Genomic DNA, 22,151 nt, shown 5'->3' with positions numbered 1-22,151 from the left:
GATCTCTTCAACTCAGACATCATAAATCTGAAAAGAAATACACTTTAATTATTTCCTAGGCAGAGGCTCGTCTACTCGAGGAACAGCGGCGAGTTCAGGTTTACCTTCATGAGAGCACACAGGATGAGTTAGCACGGAAATGTGAGCAGGTGCTCATTGAAAAACACCTGGAGATTTTCCACACAGAATTTCAGAATTTATTAGATGCTGACAAAAATGAAGGTGAGCTGCTAAGATGTATTTATAGCTACAAATTGTGATTGCTGGTTATATAATTACGTTGAATATTCCAGAATTGTAATAAGTAATTTTGGGACACAACATCAAGAGCTGTGTTAAAACTTAGGCAGTTTTGTGGAGGGGAGTGGGGTGCTAGAGGTGTAGGAAGATCCACAATTTTAAGGGAAAAATAATTATTTAATGGCATTCATCTATAATCTCATTATTCCCTCCAATAATATAGATCTTAGGCCACTCACTTGCAAAAGTGATCCACCCAGAATTCTGGAGACCTACCTAATTTTCCTTTGACACCATGAGGAATACCGGTGAAACATATATGCAGATCATCATTTATTTCTCACTTTTAACCCACAGCCATCTTCTGTTTCATTTATATATTTCTTTAATGACATCCCTTACTTGACTTTTCCTTCTTAATTCCTTGTTTATAACATGTTGCAGCCCCTTCAGGCCCACCATACACCTCTTCTCTAACCTTTGGGCTTAACTACAATGGGCTGACTACAGATTGCACTGAGAGTTATGTTACATGCTACAGAAAAACAAAACAGTGGGAAAACTTAATTGTTTGTACCCTGAATATAAGATCTTTGTCAGTGATCAGCAAATACATTATACTACCAAAAGAACTAAGTTGTATCACTCTTGACATTGGTATTATAAACAAAACCAGAAGACAGAAGGGATTTGCAGCTAACTGGAAGGATGGCTCACAGGTGCTCTTTAGAAAAACAAGGTTTTGTTATACATCTAGTGGCAATAAAAAAACATCACTCAATTAGACTTTTGGTCATCTCATGCAACAGTTTATAAGTCAGTTGGTTGAAGATTCTGTTGTGACAAACAAAGAGATAGAGAAATTCAAAGAATATTATAAAACTAAATCTTATACTTTGATACTTGATAACTACCTGAGTGCAAAAGAGGGACTAGGTGAAGAAAAATATGTTGGAAGGTGTGGTTTCGAGTAGGAAGTGCAAGGTGCCAAAGACATGTTGACTACGCAGAAGCTTGATGCCTATATATCATGATTATTTTCTTTGAAGGTACAGGACGTAGCAGACATTGAATAACACCCTGTGCCTCTCCCCTCTCCTCTCTGTCTTTGTGATTGATTGTATTTTAATACATAGGAACTAATCCTTTACTGATGTGGAAGTCATTCCTAAGTGGGTGACCTATGTGCTCAGATTACCCACTTAGGATCCTATGAACCTCAATTTAGATCTGGAAGGGACCTTGCAAGTCAAACAAGTCCAACCCTTTCATCTTGTAGTTTAGGAAACTGAGGACCAGAAAGATTGTCACTTGCTTAGGTTCGCCCAGGTTAGTATCTGAGGTGAAATTCAAAGGTCTTCCTGACTTCCAGGTATAGATGTTCTATCTACTACACTGTGCTGCTATTGGAGAAAAATTTATACAAAATTAGAAGAGAGGATAAAAATATAAATATGACATGTATTTAAAACATTTCCAAAAGTGACCTACTTAAATAAGTTATTATCAGTGGGAAGTGGCAGTTATGTAAAGAACACTGACCCTGTGATTATAACAGTCTCCTGTAGACCCTCATTGCAAGGCACAACTGAGGCACTCAATTCAAGGCGTCCATCATCAGCTGAGCTGCTGAGACCCACTGTTCCTCTCTTGCAATTCATGCTGCTCGTATCTGTCAATGCTGTGTTCAGACGAGGTTGAAGCCATCCCTTCCTGGAAAGCTCCCATTAGGCCAGCATCTATGCCTGAGACACCAGGCCCTTCCCTTCCAGTACCAGGTCCTGCCTCATTTTCCCTCAGTGGCCCTGCTCTGTACCCACCAAGCCCAATCTCCCTTTTTTAACTTTTAAAAGATAACTAATGTCCCTTCTCTTGCACCCCACCACAATGGCTATTCCAGATCTCTTCTCTAAGACTTTCCCCACGTAGCCCTGTCCTCCCTACTTTCTGAGCAGAAGACTTCAGTTGATTCTTTACTGAGAAAAATGGAAGTCACGTACCTCTAACATACATTTCAAAACTTGACATCATTCTGCATTCTCTTTACCTTTACTCTAGTCTCTTGATGAAGGGACAAGCCTGTCTTGCTAAGGCCATTGTATTCCTGATCCCATCTCCTTCTGTTTCCTTTGGCAGATTTTCCTTATTATCATCTCTCTAATCTCTCCTCACATAACTGCTCATGCTTCCCCAAGGCTTCATTTGCTTGACCCTAATACCCCCCTCAAGCTATCAGTTTCTCTTCCCTTCTTCACACCCAGATTTTTAGAAAAATCTTATCTATATTCTTTTCCCTCTGTTTTTCTCCCACTTATTTTATAATCCCTTGACTTGGCTTCTGACCTCAATTAAAATGCAGCTACCCTCTCATGATCTCTGAATTGCCAAATCTGATTTCTTTTTCATAGTCCTTATCCTTCATGTCCTTTCCAGCATTTGGCATAGTTACCCACCCTTTTTACCTGGATATATTTTATTCTCTGGGCTTTTGTGAGACTACTTTTGCTTGGTTCTTCTACTTGTCTGGCTGCTCCTTCTCACTTTTCTTTTGATTGATCATCACCTGTATTGTGCCTTATTCCTGTCTATTCCCTTTGGCTCTGTCCTGAGCCACTTTCTGTTTTTTTTCTCTTCATACTTCATCAGGGCACATAGTTTCAATTATCGCCTCTGTGCCAGTGACATCTAGATCTAAATATGCAGCTTTGTTCTCTCGAGCAAGTCCCTCATCACCAGCCTATTGAAAGAAGCAGTGTGACATTGTAGATAGAGCAATGGACTTAGAGTCAGGAAAAGCTGACTTTAAATCCTACTTCAACCTCTTATTTAGCTGTTTGACCCTGGGCAAATCACTTAATTTCCCTTAATTACAGATTCTTTAACACCAAAATGGAGATAATAATTACCACTTCATTCACAAAGTTGTTTTGAGTGTCAAATAAATTAATATTTGTAATATTCTTTGTAAATCTTAAACCACCATATTAATGTTACCTACTATTATTGAACATTGCAAACTGGATATTTCTTAACTATCCCAAACCGAAACTGTCTAAAAAAGAACTCAGCTTTCTCATCAAACCTATCCTTCTTCTGAATTTCCCTGTTTCTGTCAATGGTACCATTATCCTTTTAGTCAACCAGAATCACAACTTCAGAGTCATCTTTAACTTCTGATTCCCTTACCTCACACACCCAATCTCTTACCAAGATTTCTTTATTGCACTTCTATAATGTCTCCCATATCCAGCCCCATTGCTCCATTTGACAAAACTATCTCCCTGGTTCAAACCTTCCTCAGCTCTTGTCTGGGCTGTTGCAGTAGTTTGCTAATTGGTCTCCCTGCCTCAAATCTCTTCCCATTCTTATCCCTCCTCCACCCATATGCCAAGTTGATACTGCTCAAGGACATTTTTGATTATGTCAGTCTTATCCCTAAACTGCAGTGTCTCTATTGTCTCTCAGACAGATCAAATACAAACTCCTCCACTTAGCTCTTCACAAGCTGACTCCAAATTACATTTCATATTACACATTACTCTCTGATCCAACCAAACTGACTTTCTTGCTGTTATTCACACAAAACAGTCTGTCTCCTTTATCCATTCCATGCCTAGAGTATGCTCTCTTTTCCTTTTGTGTCTTAGAATCTCCAAGTCCCTTCAGAATCTAGTTTAGATGATGCCATTGTCGTGAAGCATTCTCAAGAAATCTCCCCAGGTTTTAGGACCTTCCTGCCCAAAACTGTCTTGAGTTTGTCTTGTTCCTGTTTTTGTATACCTTTGTGTATACAGCATTGTCTCCTTTGGGTAGAAATTAAGCTTCCTGAGAGTAGAGGCAGTTTCATTTTTGTCCACGGTGTCTGGTACATTAATAAGTGCTTATCCATTAATTGATTCATATAGAGGTTAAACCACTGTAAATTCATTGCTGAGGTGAGAACACCAAAAAGACCCTGAAAAGTGCTTTAGTTAGCAAACATTTGAGCTACTTGTTAAACAGGTTAGGTGGTAGCCCCATAGCATCACCAGTTCAGAATTTAAAATCATTTCTATAGTTTTATAAACAGGGATAGAAGGTGATTATGAGCAGTTTGCTTTATCAAATAAGATGTGGAAGGGAGAACAGGTGCAATTAATCTATTGCTTTGAGCCCTCTAAGCATGAAACTGGGAGCATTTGGCAGATAATCAAAAGATAGAGAACTACACAGATATTTAAAACAAAATCTTTTTGCTCCCAGGACAATAGCCCCATCCTTGGTGTGCCTGTAGGGGAAATGAAAATGATATCGAAGTCTGCAAATATGAGATAAGCAGCTGGAATAGATCAAGTATAGACAGTCAATAAGCATTTATTACATTCCTAGTATGTTCTGCACCCTGTCATGGGTACTGATATTACAGAGACAAATGATAAGAGTCTGCCTTCAAGGAGTATACCTTCTCTTGGAGTAAAGAGCACACTTATACACATACAAACACAAAATAATGCAAGATATTGTCATGTGGGATGAGGTATTGGCAGCCATAGGGATCGGCAGGGGTCTCGTAGGAATTGGCACAGAGGAAATCTGTGTTGGAGGTGACAGTTCGAAGAGTATATAGCAGTGGTGTCATACTCAAATAGAAATGGATCTCAGTAGGACAGACTACATATTTACTTAGAAAATCATAAATAATGTTAATTTATTTTTGTTAAACATTTAAATTTGTTTTAATTTGTTAAGCATATTAATCTGGTTCCTGTGTCAAGGGTTTGATACTTGGTATGGAAGAGTCAAATTTTGAATAATGCCCTGAGTATTTTCCTCAAGGAAAGAAGGAAGGGAAGATAACAAAAGGGGGGGGGGAGTGTGGAAAACAAGCTTATCATTACCCAAAAAAGGTGACCAAAAGGTCATCAATAACCATTAACCCAAATATGCCTGCTCTTCCATCCATATAACATTATTATGGGAGTACTCTGCTCATGCTTCAAGAGCATCCATGAGGTGAGTATTAAGAGGAACTGGTCAGGCTTTTAGGAGCTCTATTAAGTAATAGACCACATCTTTATCATTATGCGGTTAAGATATATCAAATGCACAGTACCCATAGAGTTGCTTACTGATTATTGAAAAGCATCTGATTTGGTAGGATAAAATGCCACCATAAAGTGTTCCACAAATATGTTAAAATGATAGAAGGTTCCTTGAAAGATCTAACAGCTATGATAAATCTTGGTAAGAGATTGAATATGTGGGGTGAGGGAATCAGAAGTTAAAGATGACTCTGAAGTTGTGATCCTGGGTGACACATCGATGTGTTCAATGGCACTCTTACATTAATATCACGTGAGGCCTGATACAGAATAATGTACACACACCACAAGATGTGTGCCTCTGCTGTTGAAGTGATGGATATAGCCCAGAATACAAAATGAAGAGGAATTCCTTAGAGAAGATGAGATCGTCCAGATACTCCTATTTGTGAACGACATTGCGCTGATTCCATCAAGACTGGAAACGTTATGAGCTCTTATTCTATATCCACAGTCACTTAAAAGAATTTAGTCTGATTATCCATACAGGAAAAAACAACATGTAGAATTCATCCTCTAATCTATAAACTTGAACAGATACTGCAGATGGACAATGACCTAGATTGGAACAGAAAGAGGAGGAGAGGACTGGATTAGCTATGGGGAATTTCCAAAGTCTTAATGGCTTTAGTCTTCTGCATGAAACAAAGGCTTATCTTCCTAATACCAATGTTCTTCTAGTTGGTAGTGTTGTATGATTTCAAGTCATAGAATGCTACAGTCTCCAAAGAACTGAAATTAAGGATAACCAAAGGTAAAAGTAAGTATCACCCCAACCAGATCTTTTGAGGGGATGTAGTTCATCTAGGGCCTGGTAATTGGAATTCTCTGTCCTGACCACATAAAGTTAATTTAGACTTGATGTAAGGGGAAAATTCCAAAATTAAAATTATCTAAAGTAAAATAAGCTGTTTCTAAAAGCTTCCATTTCCTGGTTCTATTTACTGGAGGTCTTCAAACAAATACTGGATGATGATATGTCAGAAATGTTATAGGGGGGCAATTCTTTCTTGTTTATTCATGCTTTGAACTAGATCATTTCAGAGATTCTGTGAAAATATTCAAATATTGTCATATTAGAAAAAAGGAAATAGTTTTGTTCCATTTAGCCCCGAATGACGAAAACTAAGAGCAAGGAGCAGGGAAATGTGTTTGTGCTTTGTCCCCTTGTATGGCAATGCAGGAAAACAGAGAGAGAGCATTTTCCTTTTGATTAGTTGTAAGAAAGCAGTTCTGAATTTCCTGCTGGAGAGAATAAAAAACAATTTTGATTACCAGTCCCCCTGAAAACTAGAGCACTGGAAACAGACTTGAGAAAGCCTGTTGAATTCAAAGGAGTGTCAGTGAGTTAACAGAATTGTTCTGCCTAAACCTGACAGTAAGACTAGTGTTTTAATAACTAGTGTTAGCTAATAGTTAAAGAGTACACCAATTTGTGCTCCATTGATTTAAAATTTTCTTTAAATTTGGAACATTAAGAATGGTGTTTTCTTTAATGATTATTTGCATTTGTTAAAATTATTTTTAACTAAAGGATAATTAGGTAGGAGGAAAATTTGCTTATGTACTTTGGAAAAATTGACTCTTCAGACCATTAGACCATACCTAGCAGAAGCAAATTTTATTTTCAGAGTTCAAGAAGATAAGTTCTTAATTGTTAGGTACTGCACTTCCAATCCAGGTAAGATGAGGCGATCCAGGCTCCCTTCCCCTCCCTTAAAATTTTTTTTTTTTTGCCCTGATATCTTTGGATCACCAGTACAAAACAGAAACTCAAAAAAATTGTCAAACTGTTCAAATGACTCTTCTGGAATAATTCATATAATCATTAAAATATTTAATAAATACATAGCATAGTTGTTCCAGGTAAGAGAAGAAAAAGGAAATTTTCTGCTTCAAGGTGTCTTAAACACAGATTCCTTTGGTCCTTGCTATTATGGAAATGTAGAATGTTTGAGCTGGAATGTGGGTCTTTTCTTGTTTTTTATAAATTTATTTATTTTTAGTTTTCACCATTTACTTCCACAAGATTTTGAATTCCATTATTTTCACCCCATCTTGCCCCTCCCCCCACCCCAAGATGGCATGCATACTGACTACCTCTTCCCTTAGTCTGCCCTCCCTTCTATCTCTCCCCCCCTTCTCTTATTCCCTTCCCCTTCTATTTTCCTGTAGGGCAGGATAGATTTCTGTACCTCATTTCCTGTATTTCTTATTTCCCAGTTGCATGTGGAAGCTTTTTTTTAAACATGTGTTTTTAAAACTTTGGGTTCCAAATTTTCTCCCTTCCTCCCCCCTCACCCACCCTCATTGAAAAAGCAAGTCAATACAGGCCATACATGTGCAGTTATGCAGAACACTTCCATAGTAGACGTGTAGTGAAAAACTGACTCTATTTCCTTTAATCCTATCCTGCCCCTCCATTCTTTCTTTTGACCCTGTCCATCCTCAGAAGTACTTCCTTCTGATTACCCCTTTCCCAGTCTGCCCTTCTGTCATCCTCCTGCTCTCTTGTCCCCTTCCTCCCCTATTTTCCTGTAGGGTAAGACAGATTTCCATACCCAATTGAGTGTGTATGTTATTCCCCTCCTTAAGCCAAATCCTGTGAGAATAAGATTCCCTCATTTCCTCTCACCTTCTCCTGTTTCCCCTCCACTGTAAGAACCTTTTCTTGTCTGTTTTGTGCAAGATAATGTACCCCATTCTCCCTCTTGCTTTCTCCTTCTCCTAGTATAATCCTCTCTCACCCCTTAATTTTATTCTCCAGATATCACCCCTTCATCTTCAACTCACCTGTGCCCTTTATCTATCTATCTATCTATCTATCTATCTATCCATACATACATATAATTTTTCTGTTCCCACTACCCTAATACTGACAAAGGTCTCATGAGTTATAAATATCGTCTTTCCATGCAGGAATGTAAACAGTTCAGCCTTAATAAGTCTCTTATGATTTCTCTTTCCTGTTTGCCTCTTCGTGTTTCACTTGAGTCTTGTTATTTGAAAGTCAGATTTTCTATTCAGCTGTGGTCTTTTCATCAAGAATGCTTGAAAGTCCTCTATTCCACTGAATGACCATTTTTTTCCCTGAAGGATTATACTCAGTTTTTCTGGGTAGGTGATTCTTGGTTGCAATCCTATCTCCTTTGCCCTCCGGAATATTATATTCCATGCCCGGTCCTTAATGTAGAAGCTGCTAAATCTTGTGTTATCCTGATTGTGTTTCCACATACTTGAATTGTTTCTTTCTGGCTGCTTGCAATATTTTCTCCTTGACCTGGGAACTCTGGAATTTGGCTACAATATTCCTAGGAGTTTTCCTTTGGGGATCTCTTTCAGGAGATGGATTCTTTCCATTTCTATTTTGCCCTCTGGTTCTAAAATATCAGGGCAGTTTTCCTTGATAATTTCTTGAAAGATGATGTCTAGGCTCTTTTTTGATCATGGCTTTCAGATAGTCCAATAATTTTTAAATTCTCTCTCCTGGATCTATTTTCCAGGTCAGTTGTTTTTCCAATGAGATATTTCACATTGTTTTCTAATTTTTCATTCTTTTGGATTTTTCTACTGTGTCTTGATTTCTCATAAAGTCACTAGCTTCCAATTGCTCTATTCTAATTTTTAAGGAAGTATTTTCTTCAGTAAGCTTTTGGACTTCCTTTTCCATTTGGCCAATTTTCTTTTTAGGGCATTCTTCTCGAACTCATTGGCTTTTTGGACCTCTTTTGCCATTTCGGTTAGGCTATTTTTTAAGGTGTTATTTTCTTCAGTATTTTGGGGGGGGTCTCCTTTAGCAAGCTGTTGACTTGTTTTTCATGATTTTCTTGCATCACTTTCATTTCTCTTCCCAGTTTTTCCTCTGCTTCTCTTACTTGCTTCTCAGAATCCCTTTTGAGCACTTCCAAGGCCTGGGACTGATTCATATTTTTCTGGGAGGCTTTGCATGTGGCAGCTTTGACTTTGTTGTCTTCTTCTGGTTATATGTTTTGATCTTCTTTGTCACCAAAGTAAAATAGTATAGTCTGACTCTTTTTGCGCTGCTTGCTTATGATCTCAGCCAACTACTTGAGTTTTAAACCCTTTGGTAAGGTAAAAGTCTGCTTCCAATGTGGAGAGTGTACTGTCCCAAGCTTCAGGGTTTGTTTAGCTGTTTTCAGAGATACTTGTAGGGACCTGTAAATTTTCAGTTCTTGCAAGGTGGTATGATAAGTGTCGAGGTGTTTACTCTTTTCCTGGCCTGTGCTCTGGTCTTTGAGTGACCAGCCACAAGCAGTCTTTTCTGTCTTGGAACTGTGAGGAGGGTTTCAGCTCCACCGTGCCAGCGCTCCTCCTCACCCCAGGACTGCCACCCAGAACTGTGACCCAGATCCAAGCACGGGCAAAGCAAGAGATTCCTGCCTCAGCGCTAGCAAAGATCCCTGCAGTCCCCCTCTGATCAGCCACTTGATTCCCCCTCAGTCTGTGGGCTGGAAGCTCAGGACATGGCCACCGCCCGGGCGCCTGCGCTCTGGAACTGGCTCTGACCTAGCTCTTCTCTCACCAAAAAAACAGACTTTTCCCACTGACCTTCTAAGTTGTCTTTGGTGTTCATGGATTGAGGAGTCTGGAAGCCTCCACAGCTGCCTGGGATTCAGTCCTCTGAGGCCTACTCTAGGTTCGCTGCAGCCTGCGCACCCATGCCAAACTGCACTCCTCTCCACCCCAGCGCAATATGCCTTTCCGATCAACTATTCCAGGCTGTCTTGGGCTGGAAATTTGTTTCACTCTGTCTTTTTGTGGTCTCTGCTGCTTTAGAATTTGTTTAGAGCCACTTTTTATGGATATTTGGAGGGGTTTGGGGGAGAGCTCAAGCAAGTCACTGCTTTCATGCTGCGATCTTGGCTCCACCCCTCCTGGAATGTGGATCTTAAAAGGGTCATCTAGTCCAACTTTGTTCCCCTTCATAGAATGAATATAGATGTAGGAACTTGTCTTTGATCCTCACGGAAGTAAGAAATACTTTTATTGATCACTTTTAATGAGCCTAAACCACCTGAAGACATTTGTACTATCCTGTTAGAGAAATGATTTTATATAAAAAGTTCATTCACTAAGATTGGTGCTTGCTTGAAAGGGCATCTTAAAAGCCATAGAAATGTAGTTAAAATAGCTTGTTTTAGCAGTGAACCCAATCCATAACAATTTGTATCCTGACTAGCAGTTTGACAGCTAATACTCAGAGGCTTGTTTTAATTCTTTTAAATATTTAATGATGACCATGTGAACACAGCTCTAACTGAAGAAGCTGAACTCTGAGGTCAGAACTGCAGGGGTGCTACAGGGCAAAAATAAAATTGGAAAAGGGAGGAAACTTTTTTGTAAAGTTTTCACATTTGAAAACTATGTATTACCCCCTTCCAGTATGCATCATAGATTATTTGGGTCACTTCTTCCCAATGAAAGTTTAAAAATGAGATCAATTCTAACTTTGTTGACTTGATTTTCCAAGAAAGAATTAGATTAAAATAGTTCCTTTTGATATGATAAGCTGTAGCCTAGTTGAAATTCCTTGAAGGCATCTTCCCTTCCTCCCCAAAAAAGTCATTTTAGCTTTTAATAGTTACAAAGACTACCCATGTCATTGATTCCACTCCAGTCTGTCTTCCATACATCTGCAAAAATGGTTTTCCTTAGTGTAGATATGATCACATCACTTCTACTCTGTACAATGGTTCCCTGTTTTCTTTAGGTTAAAATACAAAATGCCTTTGATTTTTAAAACCCTTCATGTTCTGGCCACAGCATATCTTTACAGCCTCACTATATATTACTCCCTTCCCTCTCAAAATTTTCAATCAAACTGATCATTTTACTCATCTTCACACAACATATTCCATCTCAAGTCTGAGCTTTAGAAGTAACTGTCTACATGCCTGGAAAATACTTCCTCCTTACCTCTGTCTCTGCCTCACAGAATTTCTCTATTCAAGACTTATACAGGAAACTTTCCTGATTATCAAAACTGCTGACGCTCTTCTTCCCTAACTACCTCATGCTTAACTATCTCATTCATTTTCTGTTCTCTATATGTTCTCTACACACACACACACACATACATACATGCACATATATGTACACTTGAGCTACCCATCCGCTAGGATATAAGCTCCGTGAAAGCAAAGATTATTTCATATTTTTTGTCTTTGTATCCCCAGTGCCTGGAACCAGTAGATACTTAATAATTGCTTGTTGATTAATTTAATTTTATTACCCTGTACCACATTCACCTAGATGTCCTTTACTGAAACTCAGCTTGTCCTTCTTGGGCTTTTTTACTGAATCAACATCTGTCCTCCTTATGTCCTAAGTGAAGGTTCCCCAGAATTCTGGGTTTCCTCCTTTCTCTATGTGGTCATCTCATCCATTCCTATGGACTGAGTTATCACTTGAGTAGAGGCAACTTGCTGGTCTATGGAACCAGCCCTAATCTCCCACCTGAGCTGCAGTTCTGCACCTGCAGCTGCTTGATGGATATTCCCATGTGAATGTTCTAACAAAACCTCAAGTTCACATCCAAAACTAAACTCATCTTTGCCCCCAAAGCTTAGCCCTCCTCTAATCATTCCTGTTTCTGTGAAAGGTACTCCATCTTTCCGATCATTTATGTGTATTTCTTCAGAGTTATCCATCACTCTTCCTTCTTTCTCACTCCTTATTCAGTTACCAAGCAGTGCCAAATCCTTACTCATCTTTCTCCTTTCCATTCACATGGCCAGCAGCTTAATTCAGAAACTTATAGACACACTTGTTGTCTAAACTATTGTAAATGTCTCCAGAAAGTCTTAAAGCTAACGGATCTGAATTCAGATCCTGACTCACCTACTTGTTAACTGTGTAACTCTGAGCAAGTTACTAAATATATCTTGAGTCTCAGTTCCTCATTTGTAAAATCAGGGATTAGACTAGATGGACTCTATTATAAGTCCATTCCAGCTCTCAATCTGTGATCCTCATTGATCTCCACCTTGGGTCTCCCATCTCTAGTTTATCTTCCCTGGGGCTGCCAGTATCATCTTCGTAAATCACAGGTCCTACCATATCATTTCCCTGCTCAAAAACCTTTTTTGATTCCTTACTGTGTCTAGAATAAAATACAAACTCTTTAGCTTGATTATTTAAGACTGTTCACAATCTGAAACCAACGTATTTGTTTTTCCAGCCTCCCTTGGCATACTCCTTAGCACAGTAAATAACAGTCAAAGTAGACTACGAAGCTAGTCCCTGATTTTTGCATGATTCTCATCTGCACATTCATACAAGCCATAATCTGTTTTCTTTTTTAAACTTTTTAAAAGCAAGCATTTTTCTTTTCCCACTTCTCTGCCTCTCAGCTGAAAAGAAGAAAAAACAACAACAACAAAAACCCCTATAGCATATATGCATTGTTATGCCATTCAGATTTCTACATTGACCATGTTCAAAAACCTGTCACGTTCTGCACCTTGACTCCGTTACCTGTCTTTCAGGGGCTGGAAAACATGTTTCATCATTGGTTACTGCACTGATTAGAGTTCTTAAGTATTTGTTAGTTGCTTTTCTTTACAGTATTGTTTTGGTTGCATATATTTTTCTTCTGCTTCTGCTCACTTAACTGCACCCATTCATACATGTTTTCCCAGGTTTGTCTGAAACTCCTTTTTGTCATATTTGTATACTGTTATGTGTTCAATTCTCAGTTGATGAGCATCCCTTTGATTTCTAGTCCATTGCTAAAACAAGAAGAGCTACTGTAAACATTTCTGTGCTTAAGAGTCTTCTCTTCTTTATTTGATCTGTTTGTGGAAGAAATCTAGTCGTGGTATGGCTAGTTCAAACGGTCTGGTGTAATGACTTAGACATGGTTCCAATTTGCTTTCCAGAACGATTGTAGCATTTTGCAGTTTCAACAATAGTGCATTAATGTGCCTGATTTCCTGCAGTTTCTCAAAATTATCATGCTTTTTGTATCACTTTTGCCAGTCTGAAGTTCCTCCCACTTTCCTGCCTATTTTTACATTTCAAATTCCTTATGTTATGTGCACCTCCCACCCTTCCACTTGTTAGTACTTTCTCCCTCCTCAAATATTTCTGGAACGCTTTTGATCTCTCTGTTCTCCACTTTGTGTTTAATCATTTCTGTACAGGTTGCATCCCTTCTCCAAGACACACTCATGCCCAAGTGGAGTCTTTGTTTCTCTAGTACTTTGCATGTAGTAGGTACTTAATAAGTGTATATTTAATTGAATTCTGTTGTTGTCTCATTTCTGGTCTTTCTCTTCCAACTACCTCCTCGTAATCCAAGCTCTCCACTTGTCTCTTGTAAAAACCTCATAACTAGTTTCATTTGTATTTTCAACTCTTCCATTTCACCCTTCACTCTACTGTCACATTAATTTTCCTTTTTCACAGATGTGATTATTACCACTCTTCCACTCAGGATTCTTCAATGCTTCCCCAGCATATTCCAAATTTAAAATATTAAAATGCCCACTGTATAGAGAATGCTGCCAGTGGAGATAGAATTTAGATAAGACATGTTCCTATAGTCTGGTAGGGGGACATGGCACTTACACAGATGGTGGTAATTTGTAATGTATGATGGTAACTTAAATATGTGATCGCTTGTACAAAATAAAAGTTTTATGTGAAGTCTAAGGTCACTACCAAAATCCTCATTTAGGCGATAACATTTGAATTGGGACATAAGAACATCTCAGAGAAAAGGAAGAGGACAAGAAAATGCACATAATGATAAAGTGAAGGCCATGGGTAGAGGATAGTGAATAGGGGAAATCCCCAGGAGTGCTTGAGCAGAGAAATGACATGGATCTGTCTGGAAGGTAAGCCTTTTGTAAGCATTAAAGTACTCCATCCATGTGATTGTTGTTGGAGCAGAATGGGACAGATACGAGAGTAGAGGTAGGAAGATGTGCTTGGTTTATTATAATAATCCATGGAAGTGGTAATGCAGTGCATCCTAGGGGTAGGGTAGAGGGAATAGAGAGGAGACTGAAAGTACAAGCTGTTAGTACCCTACCCTAACTAGCATTGTTGCCCACCATGTACTTTACCAGCCAAACTGATTTAGTCACTAAGTGCCATACATAGCCTGCACTCTTCAATTTCCATGTATTTGTACATACTACCTCCTTTTCCTAGCATTATATCCTGCCATGGGGCTTTGAAGGCCCCAGATTACAACTTGCAGTGGAAGTGAAAGAGAAAGGACATAAGCTTCTCTGCAGTGAACATAGTCCCCTCACCTAATCTTGTAGGTTTCTGCCAGTCTGCATAGGTGCAAACATCCCTACGCTATCATCTTTCCTTACACAACTATGCCATTGTTTGGACTGCCTTCTGTATCACCAGTGTGGCGCCCATGCCCAATTGTCTTCTGTGCCTTTTTTTTTCTTAAATAAGAAAAAGAATTATTGAGTAGGGAATCATGTTCTTAACCCAGCATTCTAAGACTCTTACACAGAACTTTGGAGTTTTATCTGATGTAAATAAAGATTCCGGGAGAAAAATTCTATCTCTGTTAGCCACATTTTCCCTTTGAAATACTAAATTTTTATGTACGTGCACAATGTTTTTGCTAACTATTTGTTGAAAAAATAGGTTTGATTTCTTCAGTTTTGTTCCACAGTTTATCCTAAACTCCTTTTATCTTGAGGAAGAAGAATATAATGAAAGAAGTGCTATATTTGGAGGCAAGAGAACCTGGCTCCAAAACCCAGGTCTTCCATTGATTAGCTTTGTGACCTCAGGCAAGTCATTTAACATCTCTGAGCCTCAGTTTCTTTCTTTTTTTTTTTTAAATTAATTTAATTTGATTGTTGAACAATCACTTCCATATGCTTTTGAGTTTAAAATTTTTCTCCCCCTCTCTCCCCATCACTCTCCCCAAGATGGCATACAATCTCATCTAGGCTATACAATACATATACATTCCTATTAAACATATTTTCACATTAGTGTTGTTGTAAGTAAGAATTAGAAACAATAGGAGAAACCACCAAAAAGAGGAAACAAAACTCAACAGAAGAAAAAAAATAGCCAATAGTATGCTTCAATCTGCATTCATATTCCATAGTTCTTTCTTTGGATGTGGATAGCATTTTCCATCATGAGGCCTCTGGAGATGTCTTAGATCCTTGTATTGCTGGGAAGGGTGAAGTTTATCAGTGTTAGTCATCTCACAATGTGGCTGTTATTGTGTATAACGTTCTCTTGGTTCTGCTCACTTCACTCAGCATCAGTTCATTCCAAGTCTTTCCAGGTTTTTCTGAAGTCAGCCTGTTCATCATTTCTTACAGCGCAATAGTATTCCTTTACATTCATATACCACAACTTGTTAAGCCATTCCCCAATTGATGGGCATCCCCTCAATTTCCAATTCTTTGCCACCACAAAAAGATCTGCTATGAATATTTTTGTACATGTGGGTCCTTATCCCATTTGTATGATCTCTTTGGGATATAGCCCTAAAAGTGCTATTGCTGGGTTAAAGGGTATGCAACATTTTTATAGCCCTTTGGGCATAGTTCCAAATTGCTCTCCAAAATGGTTGGATCGTTTCACAACTCCACCAACAATGCATTAGTGTTTCAATTTTCCCACATCTTCTCCAACATTTATCATTTTCTTGTTTGTCATGTTGGCCAATCTAATAGGCGCGATGTGGTACCTCAGAATTGTTATGATTTGAATTTCTCTAATCAATAGTGATTTAGAGCATTTTTTTCATATGACTATAGATGACTTTGATTTCTTCATCTGAGAACTGCCTGTTCATATCCTTTGACAATTTATCAGTTGGGGAACAACTTGTATTCTTAACAAATTTGACTAAATTCTCTATATATTTTAGAAATGAGGCCCTTATCAGAGAGACTGTAAAAATTTTCTACCTTCCTTCTAATCTTAGATGCATTGGCTTTGTTTGTGCAAAAACTTTTCAATTTAATGTAATCAAAGTTATCCATTTTGCTTTTCATAATGTTCTCTATCTCCTGTTTGGTCATGAATTCTTCTGTTCTCCATAGATCTAATAGGTAAACTATTCCTTGCTCTCCCAGTCCTTAGTTTCTTTATTACATGATGGGACAAGACAAGATCACTTCTTAGGTCTCTTTCAAATCCAAATGTATGATCCTAAAACTCCCTATTACCAGGTTAGGAAGTTGTTGCTCTTACTGCTGTGGGAAAATAAAATCAATTCAGCTTTGCTTTGTCATTGGATTAAGATCAGAGAAATCCGGAAGTTTTCAGTTAATGGTTTAACAGTGTTATGTTTCAAATTCCATGAGTGGAACCGAAGATTATTTGAGTTTGAAGAAGAAATTATGGAAGGTAAATATTGTAAAAGTGAGGAAGATATTGAAAATGGAAAAAGACAGTGATGACATGAAGAAGAGATATGAGAAGTAAATATAGGAAGTTAATAATTTGGAATATAACAAATTACTTCAGGTGAACCTTTAATGAAAAGCATGTCATTGTTTATTGATTATTGGTTTGTAATCAACTGTATAACTTTTTTAGACCTAGTATTCATCTTAAATTAAAGACCTCTTCCTTCTGAGTTAATATATCTTGGTTACATAATTTTGTTCTTTTATTATTTTCTTAACTGTTATTTATGATTTTTATTGTTTTCGTTTGTATATGTGTTCATCTTGTAGTGCCTGGCTGTGCACCATTGATTAGTGATTGATTTAATTTTCAGTCCTCTTTGAAGTATTATTTATGTTACTTTGTTTCTCAGAAATTGACTCTGTACCATATGAGTAAGAGCTTTAAGCATTCTTTTTCACTCATTTCTTTTCAAAGGTATTTATGACAAAACTTCACTTCCCTTAAAATAGCAGTCCTCATTTTTAAGTATCATGGAAGAATTTGTGGAGTTACAAATATTTTTACTTTGTATATGCCTTCATTTTTTAAAAGTAGGTTTCCAGTATGTGATTGATTAGGTTTTTGTTAATACATTTTACTTCAGATCATCTTTATTTTCTGGTACAGTCATCCTATGACATTTGTGGGTTTCATATTCTCAGTTTGGGTTATTCATGGATTGGCTGTTGATAATTAAGTGGAAATTTTTGGAGATTTGCAGCATACTGCAACAAATCACAGACCTATGTAAAGAAAAATAAAATATTTAGTAAGTCAAATACTATATATTATTAATCTGTTTTATCATTTATTACCATAAGCATGCATACATAAATTTAATATATAAACAGTTAAACTTTGTTAAGAGTTTCAGTGCACTAAAGAATTACTGGCTACACAGTTTCTGGGAATGCCTGCTTTTTGTCTCTCTACCATCCAGACTCAGTAACATGATTTTCTCCCACTGTGATGACTGTATCTTGAACTTTTCATAGGAGAAAAAAATCCACGTGAAGCAGTTGCTGCAGCTACACCAGTGGCTGCGAAGACTGCATAGTGTGTGGAAATACTAATCTCTCTCACATAAAAACTGCAACTTTTTAATGAGTTCATTGTGTTATTTTACTTGTGTTGTGTGTTAAATAAATATGGTCAGAATTATTAGGTTTTTTTTTTAAGTGGGCCTAGAATTACTGCAGGTTTTTAACATTTGCAGAGTTGTGCACCCTTAACCCCTAAGAATGTCAAGAGAACAGTATATTTTCTCCCTCTTTAAAAAAAAAAGGGAAAGAAGTTTTAAGAAGTAGTTTTAGAAAGGCACCTAATATCAGTCAAGTCTTAATGTATATGTAATAGTCCATACCCGTAGTCCTTCACCTGCAAAGAAAGGAGAAAGAGATGTATTTTCTCAGTTTCTCTAGGCACCAATTTTTGTCACAACATGAAACATTTAGTTTAATTTTTCTGTATGCGAGAGCATAGTTTTGAAATATACTTTTTTTAGCAGAACAAAAAAAGAAACAACAGTCTTTCTTGGGGAATGTGCCCCACATCCCAAGATCTACTATTCTTCATGATTGTTGTAAAACAACAAAAATAAATGATCTTTCCTATAGGTAAATGTTCCAGGATTGTATGTACTAGGAGGTTTGGAGAATTTTAAGGTTGTTTGAGCCCTTCTCACTAAATATTATTCTTCTTGCCTATAGCCTGTCCACTTTCCATAAGTAGAGCAGTAGTACAGAATTTGGGTAGAAGCTAATGGGGCAATGATATGCATACATGAGAAAAGTTAAAGAATATTTTATTTCAGGAGGTAGTAGAATAAAACCGCTTAAATGCTGAATTATATAAAGTAATAGTTAAAGATGAGATACGTTTGTGAATGTAATTGAATATTTTTGTTATGAAGCCTTTTTTTAAAAGATTCAAATTATATTTCAGCAAAGAAAAGAAATTCCCTTTTTAGTACAATGAATCTCATATAGAATTGATAGAAAAATATTTCATTTTGCTGGACGTTTCTAGAAATAATTCTCCCTTTTCTTCTAGATTTGGGACGCATGTATAATCTTGTATCTCGAATTCAAGATGGCCTTGGAGAATTGAAAAAACTTTTAGAAACACATATTCATAATCAGGGTCTAGCTGCAATTGAAAAATGTGGAGAAGCTGCTTTAAATGTAAGTAATGTGTAAGAGAGAATTTGGCAAAATATAATTGTACACGGTTGTATATAATAAGTGTTGTATTTTTCCATTTTTAAGTTTCCATTGGTTAATTTTGACTAGAACTTTGCTTAGAAATGCATTTAATTTTATTTTTCATAGGAGAAATTCCTTGGTTATAATTTTATAATGATTTGTATTTTTTATAATATTTCTGCCAAGTCTCAGTTAAAATATTTTTATTATTAGCATTTATATAACTTACTGATTTTTAGTTTTAGTCCTCAGTTAACTGTTTCCATCTTGAGCCTTTAAATCAGAAGAAAACAGGTTTTATATACATCCAGGAAAAAAAGGAAAATCCCAATGAACTTTTGTTATTATACTGCTAACCACCCATAAGCCATAATTTAAAAAACTTTGTTCTGATTGTTTATCGTATGTGGGATAGTTGTCTCATATAAGTCTAGTTCTGTAAATAGTTAAAAGAAGTCTTAAGAGATAATAAAATTACATTCTTTTGACCAAATAAGGATTGGTGGTTTTATAAGGTTATCTAGATGTATTTTTTGCTTAGGAAAATGTTTTATATTGTCACACATCCTTGCAACATGTAGTATTTCTTTAGTCATTCAAGTTTGAAGATGTAGAGTAGTGTCATGAAAAACCTAGAAGGGATCAGTATCACTCATGTACTAGAGAGAAGTCAAGATTTATAGATGGACAAAGAACCATGAGGTAGAGCAGTTAAAGATGTCATTGATCATTTGCGAGAGGAGTTTCATTTGAGTGATAAAGTTAGAGGACAGGTTGCAGGAGGTTGAGAAATGTTTGGGACAAAAAGTAAAGGTAACTTTTTCTAGGATTTTAGCTATGAAATTAGAGGGAGATACAGGCCTGTGAAAAAGTCTATCGCTTTTTCTATTGTATCATGATTGCCTCTTTTTTGTTTTGTATCCATCTGCACACTGCTTTATATGTATGAATACTGAATATTGTTGCTTAGCTGATGTAGTCATTGAGCCTTAAAACTGAAGTTTCTTTTTTTGTCTGAAATTTGAACTGTCAAAAATATGCTTACTAAGTAAAATTATTTGTCATTTAAAGAAACCTACCAGAAGATATCTCTTGTTGAATCAGAAGGACAGGCAAAATAAATAGGGAAAGCATTCTCATTTATCCATGTGTAGCAAATACATTTATATCTGTGATTTTGAAAGACATCTTTTAACAACCCTTTTTATAGTGATCTGTTCTGTTGCCCCAGCTTTAAGTAAATGGATTACAAAGATTGAGGTTAACTGTTTTACTGAAAGGCTAACTTTTTTTAAAAAAAATTTAAATTAAAAAAAAACTGACTGAATTTTCTAAAGCTAGTTGATGTAGTTAGGATTTTTTTGGGAGGGGGGTGTAGTATCTTGGATTTGGGTTAGGGCACCTCTGGACTTGTGATTTCATTGATTTCAGGAACTCCTGGTGAGGCAGTTTCCTCTGCTGATTCATATCAACAGTTGCTCTACAGCTTAGTGTTAAAGAGGTGTCTTGGGCCCTGAGAGGTTGTGGCTTGTCCAGAGTCCCACAGCAAGTATTTCTTAGAGGTCAATCAGTAAGCATTTAAGTACCTACTTAATTATTATGGTGCTATGCTAAGCATTGGAGATACAAAAGGCAAAACTCAGTCCCTGCCCTCTGTTGGAGATCAAATAGAAATGATAGTCTTCTAAGCTTATCTAGATGTATCATATACTTAAGAAAAAATTTTATCTAATGTGGGAGAAAATACATAAAATAAGTTAAAGTGGGAGCAAGAAAGAAGGGAGCAAGTATGTGGGGAAAGGGAGGGCACCTTACACAGGGGAATGGTGAATTGCTACAGCCAGTGCGAATTGATGTGGTATCTGCTCAGGGCATCCTATTCAAACAAAGGATCCCTTCTGTGTTGACCCTCTCTAGTCAGAGGGTACTGGGGAAGTGTGAGCTTCAGAGTGGATGTGGTAATCTAGAAAGATGAGTTTCTGGAGAAGTGGTGAAGTTGAGGTCAGCAGGTAAGTGAGAAATAAGTTCTCTGCCCTGGACCCTTTCTTAAATGGAACATCTGGAAGGAGTACTTGAACCCAAGTCTTCCTGACTTTGAAGCTTATCTTGTGTCCACTATGCTGTGTGGCCCCCTGTTTTTAGATTAATTTCCTGAGACAGATTATTCAAGTGAAGAAAATTTATACCACCACAAAATTTTATTTATTGTTTCTTTTTTCCTCCTGGAATAGAATGACTTTCTTAGTTCTTAACAGGAGTGGGTTTTCTTATCACTTCCTTTTCCTTTTAAAAAGACTTTCAGAAGTATTAGGACAAATTTTATCCACAGATTAGTTCCCTTTCTTGATATTCTATACTTCTCTGGGGTGTGTGTGTGTGTGTATGTGTGTGTGAGTAATGATTGCACCAAATATGAACTTTAGTTTCAGAGTTTTTTGGTATATGTAATATTTACTGCAACAAAAATTAGACATTAATTTTATCATTGTGCATGATAAAAGTGAATTTGCTTAAGATAAGGAAAATAGTCTTTTTTCCCTACATTCAGTGAAATCTCACTAATTTAGAATAATGATGGAGAAGTTATATTTGAGTTAGCAACCAATCCAAACTGTAGAATAATAGAGAAAGGTGACTTTCTAGTAATATAGTACTAGTACTAGTAATACTAATACTTAATAAACTTAATGAACTTTTGCTTATAAACTTCTACAGTAATGAATAGGGAAAAATTGTTTTTGTAAGTTAAGGAGGTCTTATTAATAAAAGCACATGTTTGACTCACTTGACACTCTATATTAAGTAACTAAGATATATGTTGTCTTTTTAACAGCAAAAAAAGTAACATTGAAGGAAAGTGTTACTTTAGAAAATTAATTGCTTTCTAGCATTTTAAATAGAACTTTAAGCACCTACTGTGTGCTAGACCCTAGGGATCACAGAGACAAAACTGATATCTCCTCTTCCTTCAAGGTGCTTTCTTGAGGAGATGACTGCTAATGAAAGCTCTCATTTAGGGGGTGACCTTTGAAATAAGCTTTGATGGAAGCTAGAGGTAGTAAGAGATTGCATTCCAAATATTGGGGGTGATGTATATTAAAACACAGAGCTAGGAGACGAAATGTCACGTGTGAGAAACTGAAAGAAGGAGAGAACCTGGGTTCAATCTTACTCAAATGACCCTTAATAACTATCTGTGTGACCATAA

General features: G+C 37.0%; 1 protein-coding gene across 2 annotated transcripts in view; it reads left to right on the top strand.

Annotated features, from left to right (window-relative positions):
• CUL1 (cullin 1) overlaps nt 1-22,151 on the top strand; it is a 117,900-nt gene that overhangs the window by 68,921 nt on the left and 26,828 nt on the right. For both annotated transcript variants that reach the window (XM_020977503.2, XM_020977502.2), the window contains exons 8-9: nt 60-222; nt 18,792-18,922. In XM_020977503.2, coding sequence (XP_020833162.1) covers nt 60-222; nt 18,792-18,922 — 294 coding nt within the window. The remainder of the gene's footprint in view (nt 1-59; nt 223-18,791; nt 18,923-22,151) is intronic.

This window comes from Phascolarctos cinereus, unplaced genomic scaffold (genome assembly GCF_003287225.1).
Source record: "Phascolarctos cinereus isolate Bilbo 61053 unplaced genomic scaffold, phaCin_HiC Scaffold_1;HRSCAF=81, whole genome shotgun sequence".
Lineage (NCBI taxonomy): Eukaryota > Metazoa > Chordata > Mammalia > Diprotodontia > Phascolarctidae > Phascolarctos > Phascolarctos cinereus.
Note: the sequence above shows the minus strand (reverse complement) of the source record. Positions and strands in the feature narration are given on the sequence as shown.